The following is a 14395-nucleotide window of genomic DNA, read 5'->3' as shown; positions in this document are numbered from 1 at the left end:
CTATGGGGTTGTGGCGCTCATCTCGCTTTCAGGCCGAGGGAGCTGCCGTTTGTCCACAGACAGCTTTCCGGGTCATGTGGCCAGCATGACTAAACTGCTTCTGACATAACGGAACACCGTGACAGAAACCAAAGTGCATGGAAACGCCGTTTACTTTCCCACCATAGTGGTACCTATTTATCTACTTGCACTGGCGTGCTTTCAAACTGCTAGGTTGGCAGGAACTGGGAAAGTGCAATGGGATTTGAAGGGATTCGAACCGCCAACCTTCTGATCACAAGCCCAAGAGGCTCAGTGGTTTAGACCACAGCGCCAGCTGCGTCCCCAGAAGTTGCTGGACTAGTGCCCCAAATGGATATACCTGCCGTGCATCTCTTCTTTCTCCTTGCCTCGCCCTCTGGACCCGATTGTGTACAAACGGTGCCATGGTTAGTGTTGGAGTTTGACCTGGGAGAACAGAGTTCAGATTCCCACTCAGACTTGAAGCTCCCTGGGTGACCTTATGGTCACCGGTCTCAGCCTAACCTGCTCCTTCTTCTCTCTGCTTGCCATGGAGAAACCGCAAGCAAACAGGCAGCAACAAGGCAGGTGACTCAAGGCATGGGGGGGGTGCCCCCAACTGGGGCCCAACAGCGCCAACCCCTGATGCTGGATCCAAGATTGGTGGCCCCAAGGAGAACACTCGAACCACTAAGATCCCCCTGCTTCCGTCTAAACATTGTTCCGCCCAGAAGTAGAAAACCTCACGCTGAGCTTCTGTTTCAGCTCTCAAGCCAACTCATTTGTTACCACATTATTTCTGAGATACGTAGATGAGGAAGCAGCACCCACACCAGCTGGGTAACATATGAATCAGATCTCGGGATGTCAGAGATTTCTATTAAAAATGGGAATGTGGGAGCAGGAATTGCCAGTGCTTGCTTATTCATCCCACAAACCCGAATGGGAATCAATCCAGCGAATACGTCCTCTGCTGTTGCTTTTGGTCCATAATTGGTTTTGTTTCCCTCCTGCTTGCGTTGCGTTTCCTTCGCGCTGAAATGAATAGTGAGGAACAATTTAATGGCAACGTCTTTTACGTCATGTACTTAATTGGGTTACAAAAAGTATGCAAGTTGCGTCATTTCGCTCAGGTGAGGCAGTGAGGCGAATGGCATACTTTTTAGCAGGGGGTGAACTGCAGTGGAATGGAAACAGTGCCACGTGTGACAGATAAAAGGTAGAAAATGGAAAATGGTGTCTTCTTGCATCAGACCTGAGCTTTTTAAGTTGCTCTGGACATCTGTTTTGTTTTGCTTTTTGTCAAATCTCTGAAGTAGCTGAGTGTCCTGAAGGACATACTAAAGAGCTAAGCCAGGTGTGACCAGGTAGCAACACAAAGCAGGGGAGCATGCCTGCCGCTTCACAATTGCATTCCTGTGCGACTCTGTGCCCTCCACAGAGCCTGTTTGTGCCACATCCATGGCAAACCCACCATCCCAAACATGTCTCATGTCCCAGGGACTAGTGTTGCTCAAGAAACTGCCATTTTTATTTTATTTTTAATATTTTTATTAAAGTTTTCTTAGTTTACAAAGGTATGCGCAGTGTCTCTTTTTTCAATTTACGTTTTCCATAGGTCACTTTGATTTGTTGAGACATTAGGGTTACATTAGGAAGAAAAGGGGGGGGAGGTGGAGGGGGGAAAGGCGAGGGGGGGTGGGGTAAGGAGGCGATGTTTCTAATTTGTTTAATGTATGTGTGGGGTTTTGTGTCAGCGTCGTTTGCTATTTGCTTGTGTTCCTTTGGTGGTGAGAGAAATTGGGGTTGGCCTAGGGAGCGGTTGCTTGTTTGTGATTGGCTGTGGTGAACTTTCTTGTGTTAGTGGGGTGGGTGGGTGTTTTTGATTCAGGTTAGCCATACTGATTCGTATGCTGTTAGAAGCTGCCATTTTAAGAAAAAGCCAGGTCAGCAGCTGGAGCTGTTTGTCAACATGCCACTGCCAAGTGAGCTGCGGATGCTTGTCTGTTTTGTGTGACAAGGCCAGGGAGAAGGGCAGGCAGAAGGGGGATTTGCGGAGGCAGAAATCAAGGCCACCAAGCTGTTAAAAATTTGTTTGTTGGCACAGAACTCAGAGGCATGGAAGCCTAACCCACTGAATCCTGAGGGTCTCAAAAGGCCTGCTGAGATCTTCCAGAAAGGTGTGGGGAGCATCAAGCCCCAGGGCTAAATGTGGCCCTCTGGTTCTCTCTCTGTGGCCCTGGAGACTCTTCCCCCCAGACCATACCCCTCACCAGCCCTGCCTTGCACTCCCCCGAGTTTCTTTTGCCTGGCTGGAATGTGTCCTTGAATTCTTATGGGGTATTCCAGAGCCCGTATAGAGTCCTTAAGTGGGTTCCCTGTCAGTAGGAGAAAATAACAGAGACCATGTTCGCAGACTGAAGTGCCGCATCTGCGCACGCACGTGACACAATTCGGTGCTTCTGCGCATGCGCGTGATGTCATTTTGAGCTTCTGCGCAATGCACAAGTGCTGAAACCCAGAAGTAACCCATTCCGGTACTTCCAGGTGCAGCGTGGTCTGCAACCCGAAAATGCGCAACCCGCAGCGTTCATAACCTGAGGTATGACTGTATATTGAGAAGCAAAGCAGCTAGTAAGCCTGATCTTTATTCAAGGAACTGTTGCAACAGGGTCCCCACTCACCACACGCAGGAGGGAGGAGACCCCTGAACAATGGTGTGCAAGCTCTCATATAGACGTTTGAAATTGCCCACCCTGTAGCCCAAGACCACCCCCACCCCCAAAACACCATATATATATCACAGAAGGAGGCATCTACAGCAGATGGTTTTGTGATGGTTAATATTTTAATTCCTGAATCCATGTCACAGGCTCACCCTTTTCATACACAAATACGCCCTTAAGGCAGGATGTGCAAGCAAAAAAAACAATGGGAAGGCTTTCTCCATTTGCCTCCCTTCCTGCAGAGGAATATTTGAGGTCACTGGGAGAGTCAAAATGGCTCCAGGATTTCTCTCCCATACTATTTCAGGCACTTGATTCATATATTTAGATATGTGTGCATTTATGAATATTTATTCTATATTTGAGACCTTAAAACTCTTATAACACCTGGATAGAGAAATGTGGTGTGTGTGTGTGTGTGTGTGTGTGTGTGTGTGGGAACTAGCCTACTGCACAGAAGTAGGTACATTTCTGAGCACAATTCAAAGTGTTGGTGCTGACCCTTAAAGCGCTTTAAAGCTCTAAACAGCCTCGGTCCTGTATACCTGAAGGAGCGTCTCCACCCCCATCGTTCAGCCCGGACACTGAGGTCCAGCACTGAGGGTCTTCTGGCGGTTCCCTCACTGCGAGAAGTGAGGTTACAGGGAACCAGGCAGAGGGCCTTCTCAGTAGTGGCACATGCCCTGTGGAATGCCCTCCCTTCAGATGTCAAGGCAATAAACAACTATTTTACTTTTAAAAGAGAACTGAAGGCAGTCCTGTTTAGGGACGCTTTTAATGTCTGATGCTGTATTGTTTTTAATATTCGGTTGGAAGCCGCCCAGAGTGGCTGAGGAAACCCAGCCAGATGGGCAGGGTGTAAATAATAAATTATTATTATTATCTTATAAGTAACTTCCACACTCATTGCTCCACCTGCTTTTGCCTCTGGCTTCATTCGCCATTGCCGTGTGGCCCCTGGAAGGTTCACCAGGAAGGTGTGTGGCCACAGTGGCCACCACTGCCGTAAAGAAATAAAAACCTCTAAGTGAGTGGGTTTCATAGAATCATAGAATCATAGAATCATAGAGTTGGAATAGACCACAAGGGCCATCGAGTCCAACCCCCTGCCAAGCAGGAAACACCATCAGAGCACTCCTGACATATGGTTGTCAAGCCTCTGCTTAAAGACCTCCAAAGAAGGAGACTCCACCACACTCCTTGGCAGCAAATTCCACTGTCAAACAGCTCTTACTGTCAGGAAGTTCTTCCTAATGTTTAGGTGGAATCTTCTTTCTTGTAGTTTGGATCCATTGCTCCGTGTCCGCTTCTCTGGAGCAGCAGAAAACAACCTTTCTCCCTCCTCTATGTGACATCCTTTTATATATTTGAACATGGCTATCATATCACCCCTTAACCTCCTCTTCTCCAGGCTAAACATGCCCAGCTCCCTTAGCCATTCCTCATAAGGCATCGTTTCCAGGCCTTTGACCATTTTGGTTGCCCTCCTCTGGACACGTTCCAGTTTGTCAGTGTCCTTCTTGAACTGTGGTGCCCAGAACTGGACACAGTACTCCAGAGCAGAATACAGTGGCACTATTACTTCCCTTGATCTAGATGCTATACTCCTATATACTTCCTTTTTATTTTGGATGAGAGACTCTGATCTGCACAGCCCCGCTTTTGAGAAGCTGGACAGTGTGTTCGGTTGGGCAGGGACGTTCACAAACAGCAACAGAAGAAGCCACACGTCACCTGTACAGAGAGATAACTAAGCCTCTGCCATCCTCTCTGTATCCTGCAGGGATTCATTAGCGAACACGCTTCCAACTAATGAATTTGTCCAATCGGATTCTTAAGGGACTTTGCGCAAATCAACTGCTAACTGGCTCCAGACCCGTGGCACTGGGAGATAACTGGATTTGTCGCCTTCGCTCAGGCCAAATTGAAAGTTGCGGGTTTCTTGAAAAGGACTCACCAGCTCTATCGCAACAAGACCGAGCCTGTGGCATTGGCTGGTACACAAGGGGACTCTCTCAGGCTAATTGCTGCTCTTGTCAGGCAGCAGCTGCGCTTGGTTTTGAGAGCGCCACACCGCTTGCCCCTCCAGAGACCAGGCTCGCTTTCTCCTGCTCTCCTTCTTCACTTCAAATCCTCCACCGCTCTCCGTCTCCCCCCTTTCGTTTCAATCTTAAAGGTCTCAGCAGGAGACTGTTGCCTGTAGATAACCAGTCATTTTTCATTTTTTTAAAAAAGAAACAGGAAAAAAAACCAGGAAAATTACTTCGCTGTATTTCCGACAAGCAAAGTTGCTTCTTGCACCAAAGAAAAATGGCTCCAGATTCTTCCAGTTGTGGAGAGGTCCGGATTTGATCAAAGAAGCAAAGGGAGGGAGCGAGGCTCAGGGCTTTTTTCAGCCGGGGCTTGCCAGAACTCAGTTCCGGCACCTCTCAGGTGGGCGCCTGTTATGTACTGAGTTGAATAGGATCCAAAATGCAGCAGTCTGATTGGTCCTAGAACAATAGAATCCAAAATGCAGCAGTCTGATTGGTCCCAGAACAATAGGATTCAGAATGCAGCAGTCTGATTGGTCCTAGAACAATGCTGCAGTCTGATTGGTCTGCAGGAGCCACCCAATCCAGCTCCAGATGGAAGTGAATCCACAACCTGATTTGGCCTATAGGAGAATTCCAGAATTAGCCAATCACGTGCAGCCCATTGTGTAAATGATGTATATAAAGCAGATACTTTGAGGGGACTTTCATTCCTCCTCACACTATGAGCTGAATAAAGAGCATGAAATCCACTCTCGACTCTGAGTATATTTCAGCGCCATTGCCATTCTAAGAGAACAATAGAGGAGTTCATGGTGTGATCCAGCACTTCTTTTTCCAGAAAAATAGCCCTTAACCCTTTGGGGAAGAGGGACATCCATCTGTCAGGGATGCCAGTTTGCAGGTTTTCTGCGCTGAACAGGGTTGAGCTAGATGTGCTTCAGAGTTTCCTCCCATCTCCATGGTTCTATAACAATGGCTACAGGTCCCTGAGTTCCTCTCTTTGTCTTTAAATCACAGTAGGGTGTGGCATGGAATTTGAATTGGAGCTGCAGCCTTTAATTAATTCACTGGCTTGATTAATTAAAAACCCTTTAAAGCAAATGAAAAAGCACTCTAATTCATCAGATGACTTTTTTTTCAAAACAAATCTTAATTACTTTAAATGTAAGTGTTTACAAAGGTTGCAGGAAGCAGGGCTCCATTTTAAAAGAGGCATCTGCCATTCACTGTCACATGGGGGAATGAGGGGTGTGTGTGTGGGTGTGTGGGTGTTCACATGCACAATCTTAAAAACACACAAAACACGTGTGTCTCTCTCTTTTTCCTCTTCAAAACTGCACACACATTTATGCAGATTTATTCACTCACTTGAAAGCTCATCAAATTAATCAATTAAGCTTTCTTCAAACAAGCAGCAGACCTAGGTAATTTTAACACTCTCATTCTTAGGATTCTTTCTTTCTTTCTTTTAGTTATTTAAACAGTTTTTGCCCCACTGCTTGGCCAGAAAACCTTCCCAGAGTGGATTGCAAAGATCAGTAGTAAGACAGTCTCTGCCCTCATTTAAAAAAAAAAGTCACAGCATGAAAGGAAAATGGATTGGGAGAGAGGAGGAAATAGGTAAACTTGTGTACCAGTTTTCAGGTACCACATCTTCATTACAAGCTCTTCTAATAACCAATTGGGATCAGAAACTTTTCAAGGAGAGGAGGAGCTAAAAGTGGCTGGTGTCTCAGCAAAGTTGATGAGGTGGCCCTGCTTCCCTTTTTCGCTTCTGCTGCACCCTGATGGAACGGCTGGCGCCAGGTGACAGCTGATGATCCTAGCATCTCAGCAGAGCTGCAGGTGTCCCTGCATGCCTTTTCTTCCTTCCTCTGCTACCACCCAGTGGAATGACTGCTGCAAGGTTGTGTGTCGGTGGGCAAAGTAAAATAAGTAAACAAATGTGTCATGGTCCCACCTATTCTCAGCAGCCAGAAGCCTCATAGCCAGACACTGGAGAGACCTGTCAGGAGTGAACATGGACCAATGGTATCAAATACAGTGGTACCTCAAGTTTAGTACTTAATTTGTTCTGGGAGTCTGTTCTTAACATGAAACTGTTCTTAACCTGAAGCACCACTTTAGCTAATGAGGCCTCCTGCTGCCACTGCACCGCTGGAGCACGATTTCTGTTCTCACCCTGAAGCAAAGTTCTTAACCTGAAGCACTATTTCTGGGTTAGCGGAGTCTGCAACCTGAAGCGTATGCAACCTGAAGCGTATGTAACACGAGGTACCACTGTACCATTTGATGGAAAACAGACTTATTAGAAAAACTAACCAATAAACTGAAAATGACATGGGGACAAATAGAAGAAGACGCCTACACCCGGGTATGGTTCCCCTTTATCACATACACAGCCCAACAAGACAACGACAAGAATCCACCAACAGCATACGAATCAATCTGGCTAACTTGATCCAAACAGACACACACATACCCCACTCACACACAAAAACAAATCTCACTATAGCCAACCAAAGACAACCAACCACCCCCTAGACCACCCTCAACCTCTCTCACCACCAAGGAAATACAACAAGTGAATAGTAAGAGTACACAAAACCCCACACATACAATAAGTAGAAGAATAGAAGCATTGCTACCCGAACCCACCCCACTCACCATTCCTTCCTCCCCCTCTTCCCCCTATTTTCTTCTTAACCTAACACTGTAGGTAACACTAATGTCTCACAACAAATGAAACTGATCTGTAGAAAATGCAGCTTGGGGGGGGCAGAGAGAGAGAATGCACATTACTTTTGTAAACTAAGAAATCTTTAATAAATAGAATGGTACCTTGGGTTAAGAACTTAATTCGTTCCGGAGGTCCGTTCTTAACCTGAAACTGTTCTTAACCTGAGGTACCACTTTAGCTAATGGGGCCTCCCACTGCCGCCACCGCGCGATTTCTGATCTCATCCTGAAGCAAAGTTCTTAACCCAAGGTACTATTTCTGGGTTAGCGGAGTCTGTAACCTGAAGCGTCTGTAACCCAAGGTACCACTGTACATATATATATATATAACAAATGTGTCACGGTCACCCAAAAAAGGGGGCTGTATCCAGGGTTGCTTCCATTGAAAATAACAGACAAGACTAACTTGGGTCCATTAATTTCAGTAGGTCTACCCTGAGTACCCTGAGTCTAGGACTTGCCGATCAGAAGGTCAGCGGTTCAAATCCCTGCGACAGGGTGAGCTCCTGTTGCTCAGTCCCTGCTCCTGCCAACCTAGCAGTTTGAAAGCATGTCAAAGTGCAAGTAGATAAATAGGTACCGCTCTGGCGGGAAGGTAATTGGCATTTACGTGCGCTGCTCTGGTTTGCCAGAAGCGGCTTAGTCATGCTGGCCACATGACCCGGAAACTGTACGCCGGCTCCCTTGGCCAATAAAGCGAGATGAGCGCCACAACCCCAGAGTCAGCTACAACTGGACCTAATGGTCAGGGGTCCCCTTACCTTTACCTTACCCTGAGTATAATTTAGTTTGGGGCTGTTCTTTTCTGACCATGGGCTGCCTTTTTCCATCCCAGAGTTCGCACGTTCCCCAAGGAATCTCACCTGGGCCACGACACAGTCCGCGCCCTCATGTACTACGCCCTGAAGGTGTGGAGCGACATCACGCCGCTAAATTTCCATGAAGTGGCTGGCAACAATGCCGACATCCAGATTGACTTCTCCAAAACGGACCACAATGACGGGTACCCCTTTGACGGTCCTGGCGGCACAGTCGCCCATGCTTTCTTCCCGGGGGAACACCACACCGCCGGGGACACTCACTTTGATGACGATGAATATTGGACTTTCCGATCATCAGGTACGTCAGGGTAAGAGAGCTGTGGAAATGTGTGTGAGTGCCCTGTTTGCCTCCATGAGCGTCGAGGGAAGAAGGGGGAGGCCAAAGGAGGACGGACCTCTATACATGTATAAAATGTACAGTGGTACCTCGGGTTAAGTACTTAATTCATTCCGGAGGTCCGTTCTTAACCTGAAACTGTTCTTAACCTGAAGCACCACTTTAGGAGTGCTCTGATGGTGTTTCCTGCTTGGCAGGGGGTTGGACTCGATGGCCCTTGTGGTCTCTTCCAACTCATGATTCTATGATTCTAATGGGGCCTCCTGCTGCTGCCGCGCAGCCGGAGCACAATTTCTGTTCTTATCCTGAAGCAAAGTTCTTAACCTGAAGCACTATGTCTGGGTTAGCGGAGTCTGTAACCTGAAGCGTATGTAACCTGAAGCATATGTAACCCGAGGTACCACTGTATAAAGTAAGTAACAAATGTTGGAAATGTAAAGAAAAAGAAGGAACTTTTTATCACATGTGGTGGGATCGTAAGAAAGTGAAAAGGTTCTGGGAAATTATATATAATGAGATGAAAAAGATGTTGAAATATACATTTATTTTTTAAAAAAAGAAGCATTTTTACGTGGCATTGTAGGGGAGGATATTAACAAACAGGTCAGTAAATTGTTTTTATATGCAACAACAGCAGCAAGAATATTATTGGCACAAAAATGGAAACAAGAAGAATTACCGACGAAAGAAGAGTGGCAAATGAAGTTAATGGACTATGCGGAATTAGATAAGATGACAGGAAGGATTCAAAACCTGCGGGACCAGAGATTGTTAGAAGACTGGAGTAGATTCTAGAATTATTTGAAAAGCAATTGTAATAAACAGATTACACTAGTAGGATTGCAAGAGGTTTTGTAAGGAGGATTATGCAAAATATTGCAATGAAGACTATGAAGAGTTATTAGTTAAGGACAATTAAAAGTAATAGAGAAATTAAGAAATGTAGATTAAGTGACAAAGACTGAAAAATCTTCAGATGCGGTTGATGGAAGTCTAAAACATTGTATAAGATAAGAAAATATGTTAAATGACTGTTGGAAATGATATATGTATATCACAGCCTAGGACCCTCGTATCTACGGGACCGCCTCTCCCGGTATGCCCCACAGAGAGCCTCAAGGTCCATAAATAGCAACACCCTAGTGGTTCCGGGCCCTAAGGAAGTTAGATTAGCTTCAACCAGAGCCAGGGCGTTTTCAACACTGGCTCCGGCCTGGTGGAACGCTCTGCCTCATGAGACCAGGGCCCTGCAGGATCTGATTTCTTTCCGCAGGGCCTGTAAGACAGAGTTGTTCTGCCTGGCCTTTGGCTTGGAGTCAATTTGATTCCCTCCCCCTCTTTCTTCTTTCGTTTTTCTTTTTCCTTTCTCCTCCTGTGATGAGGCTGCATTTTAATATTTTAATGTTTCAATATTTTAATTGTTGTATTTTAATCTTGTTTTTAAGTTGTATTCATTCAACTTGTTTTTATTATTGCTTGTTAGCTGCCCTGAGCCCTGCCTTGGCTGGGGAGGGCGGGGTATAAATAAAAATTATTATTATTATTATTATTATTATTATTATTATTATTATTAATTTACAAGAAAGAAAGAAAAGGAAAGGCTTCCAGTGGGTCAACTGCTGTAGCAGCAGGAGCAGGTCCAAAGTAAGAGTTGCTGAAGCAGCAGTGGAGCTGTCCAGCCAAGGAGTCGGGCTGGAGATGTTGCACTAGCAGTGTACTGTTAGTTGGCAGCTTGCAGTTGACAATAAGATTGGGTTCTTTGCAAGCCAAAGCCTGTTGGCAAGGACAGAGAGGGAATAAAATGAGAGTGGCAGGTACTGTAGATGGTGGAAGGACCCCGAGTGAGAAACAGGGAAGTCAGAGGCAGTTTCTCCAGGTAAGAGAGAGGAAAAGAAAGCTCCCAGGTGAGAGCTGGGAGAGGGCCTTCTTGGTAGTGGCGCCCGCCCTGTGGAACACCCTCCCATCAGATATCAAAGAAATAAACTACGATCTGACTTTTAGAAGACATCTGAAGGCAGCCCTGTTTAGGGAAGTTTTTAATGTTTGATTATTATTCTGTTTGGAGCCGCCCATAGGGGCTGGGGAAACCCAGTCAGATGGGTGGGGTATAAATAAATTTATTATTATTATTATTATTATTATTATTATTATTATTATTATTATTTAATTATAACTGGGAGGAGGTTGTCATTTTCTGTTTCGTCCAAAGATTTGGGGCAGATAAAAGAAAGTACTTATCATGCACCACATGGTCAAACTATGGAAATCAGTCTGCCAGGAGGTGGTGTAGTGGTTAAGAGCGTTAGTCTCGTAATCTGGGGAACCGGATTCGCGTCTCCGCTCCTCCACATGCAGCTGCTGGGTGACCTTGGGCCAGTCACACTTCTTTGAAGTCTCTCAGCCCCACTCACCTCACAGAATGTTTGTTGTGGGGGAGGAAGGGAAAGGAGAATGTTAGCCGCTTTGAGACTCCTTAAAGGGAGTGAAAGGCGGGATATCAAATCCAAACTCTTCTTCTTCTTAGATGGCATGGACATATTCATGGACTTGGGCAAATTCATGGAGGAGAGGGCTATCAGTGGCTCTTAGAGATGACAGCTCTGCTCTGCTTGCACAGGTGGAGGCAGCAATGCTTTAAGTACCAGCTGCTGGAAGCCACAGGAGCATAGCTATCAACGCTTCCCTTATTCCGAATAGGATTCCTCGCAAGAAAAGGAGGGGAGCATTGCTCTTGTGCTCAGATCCTCCTTGCTGGTCTCCCAGGTTATCTGGTTGGCTGCTGTGAGAATAGGATACTGAACTAGGTGGACCTTTAGCCTGATATAGCAAGCTATTTTTTTTTATTAAAAAAAATAATAATTCATGTTACAGTGGTACCTCTGGATGCAAACAGGATCCGTTCTGGAGCCCCATTTGCATCCTGAGTAGAACGCAACCCATGTCTGCGCATGCACGGGTTGCGATTAGCTGCTTCTGTGGATGCGCTTGACATCATTTTGAGCATCTGTGCATGCGCGAGCGGTGAAACCTGGAAGTAACCTGTTCCGTTACTTCTGGGTCGCCACGGAGCGCAACCTGAAAACACTCAACCTGAAGCATATTTAAACCGAGGTATGACTGTACATGTTAATTGTCATACACATTCAACATTGTACATAACATATAATATATTATTTCTACAAATTCCCCACACCTGTAACCACCTCCCCTTTTACCCAAATACCCATGTGACTTCCTTCACCCACATACGTGATATCCAACTTGTTACTTTAAAAAAAGAACAACTCTAATATTGTGTTCATTTTTGTTCATTAGAATGATCATTCATCTATTAAAAACATAGCTTCTTAACTTAATGGGTTCAATCTATACTTATCCAGAGATTTCTAATAGAATGATTTTGTACAATATATTCTTCAACACATTTCTATTTCTTTCTTAATTTTTCTTTTGATTGCATTCTGATTGACGCCGTCATCTTGTTGCTTTTTTTGTATTCTAGATACCCTGCTGACAATTTTTCTCCTCTATATTTTACACTGTTGCATAAACAAACTCGGAGGGAAGGGAAAGAAACTCCACTCTATTGTTTGAAATTGCATATGATTTGCAATGTGTATGCTTGCAAAAGGAAGGGAAGGGCAACCAGTTATACATTTATTTACTTATTTGCGCATCTTTCCCTGCCTGCTTGTTTCAGATACCCATGGGATGGATCTGTTTGCCGTGGCAGTCCACGAGTTTGGCCACGCCATTGGCTTGACCCACATCTCTGCCATAGAGTCGATCATGAGGCCGTACTACCAGGGCCCCGTCGGAGATCCCCTGAAGTATGACCTGCCTTATGATGACAAAGTCCGGATATGGCAACTCTATGGTGAGCCTGGGTCTGTTTGTGCACATGTCAAGTTGTGCACATGTCAATTATGAATGGCCCAGACTGGAGGAGCATAGCAGATCTAGAAGGTTTATATAGCAGCCGGTGGCATGCCATTGGCTCATTGGCTCATTGGCATCACCTGACATAGCCAAGAGGATTCCGCACTGATCTGATATTTATACACCACCCTGTTATTTTCAGGTACCTGTTTGATAGACCTCTTTGCTGTTGCGGTCCATGAGTTTGCCCACACTATCGGCTCAACCCAACCCTAAACTGCTTGCAATTCCCTCCTTCAGTCACTAGGAGGTGGTACAGAGAGCAGGCCAAATGCAATCAAAACCTCACCAATAGGGCTTGCAGCCTGGGCTCTATGGCATTTGATAGGATAACAAATTTCCTCCAGCCTCTGGGTTTTGTTTTGAGTTTTTGCATTTCCTTCTTTTTGCATTTGAAGGGCACCCGCCCCCAGAAAAATTCAGCTGGAGAACTAGACTCTCCTCAGAACAGGGTTTCATGCTTTTATGGTAAGGCAGGGGACCTGCCAGCCCATGAAAAACTTGGCTGGGCAGTCTGTCTGCTTGCCTGACCTCTCTCTACTTCTGCCCCAAGATGGATAAGCCACCCCTTGCTGGTCTAATGCATCCTTGTCTTTGCATACAGGGGTCAGGGAGTCTGTGTCCCCAACAGCCAAACCTGAAATATCGAAAACAGAGGACCACCCCATCTTGCCAGACTTACCGGAGAATCGCTCCACTGTTCCGTAAGTTGAGTTCAGGAGTCAACAACCCATCCTCATCTTCTTCGGTGGAAAAGAAGCAAGCGTGGCGCACAGAACTGGAATTCTCAAATCAAACTTTGAGTTTGAAGTGCAAGAGTGGGAGTTCCAAAATCCGCATTTGCAAACACTGAAATTCTGAATTTGAATCCCCTCCCAGGGATTGAACCTGGGACCATCTGCACGTAGAGCAGATGTGCTACCACTAAGCTACAGCTCTTCCCGGCTATTCAAGTAGGCTCCCTACATGATGAAGAACCCACCTCTCATCCTCCCCCTTGAACGATAGAAATCATGTGGGTGGGAGGCAAGAGAAGGAGTGAGCAGGATCACTCAGGAGGCATATGAGCATGGTATGGGAGCCCATTTTGCCTAGAAAGTGAGGTAAAGGTAAAGGGACCCCTGACCATTAGGTCCAGTCGTGACCGACTCTGGGGTTACGGCGCTCATCTCACTTTATTGGCTGAGGGAGCCAGCGTACAGCTTCTGGGTCATGTGGCCAGCATGACTAAGCCGCTTCTGGAGAACCAGAGCAGCACACAGAAACGCTGTTTACCTTCCCGCTGGAGCGGTACCTATTTATCTACTTGCACTTTGATGTGCTTTTGAACTGCTAGGTTGGCAGGAGCAGGGACCGAGCAACGGGAGCTCACCCCGTCATGGGGATTCGAACCGCCGACCTTCTGATCAGCAAGTCCTAGGCTCTGTGGTTTAACCCACAGTGCCACCCACATCCCACAGAAAGTGAGGTATAAACAAAATAATTACATCTGAACCCACTTCTCTCCAGCTGAAGTGGTATTTGAGTGCCTTCTAGACAAGCCTTCCCCAACTTAGTGCCCTCCAAATGTTTCAGATGACAATTCCCACCAGCCCCAGTCAGCATGGCTAGTGACTAGAGGTGATGAGAGTTGAAGTCCAAAACATCTAGAGGGCATCAGGTTGGAGACAACTGCTCCCCAGGGTTTCAGAAAGAAGGCTTCCCCAGCATGAGTTGGAGATGCTGGGGACTGAACCTGAGACCCAAAGCAGATGCTCTCCCACTGACCTATGGTCCTTCCCCACCCATGCTACTGTT

The 14395-nt window shown here is 46.2% G+C and overlaps 1 protein-coding gene across 1 annotated transcript in view; it reads left to right on the top strand.

Moving 5' to 3' along the window:
- The window catches only part of MMP17 (matrix metallopeptidase 17), a 153850-nt gene that overhangs the window by 119071 nt on the left and 20384 nt on the right, over positions 1-14395 (top strand). The window contains exons 4-6 of the mRNA XM_079956778.1: positions 8337-8620; positions 12360-12536; positions 13203-13302. Of these exons, the coding sequence (XP_079812904.1) occupies positions 8337-8620; positions 12360-12536; positions 13203-13302 (561 nt within the window). The remainder of the gene's footprint in view (positions 1-8336; positions 8621-12359; positions 12537-13202; positions 13303-14395) is intronic.

This window comes from Podarcis cretensis, assembly GCF_951804945.1.
Source record: "Podarcis cretensis genome assembly, chromosome: 16".
In the NCBI taxonomy this organism is placed as follows: Eukaryota; Metazoa; Chordata; class Lepidosauria; order Squamata; family Lacertidae; genus Podarcis; species Podarcis cretensis.
Note: the sequence above shows the minus strand (reverse complement) of the source record. Positions and strands in the feature narration are given on the sequence as shown.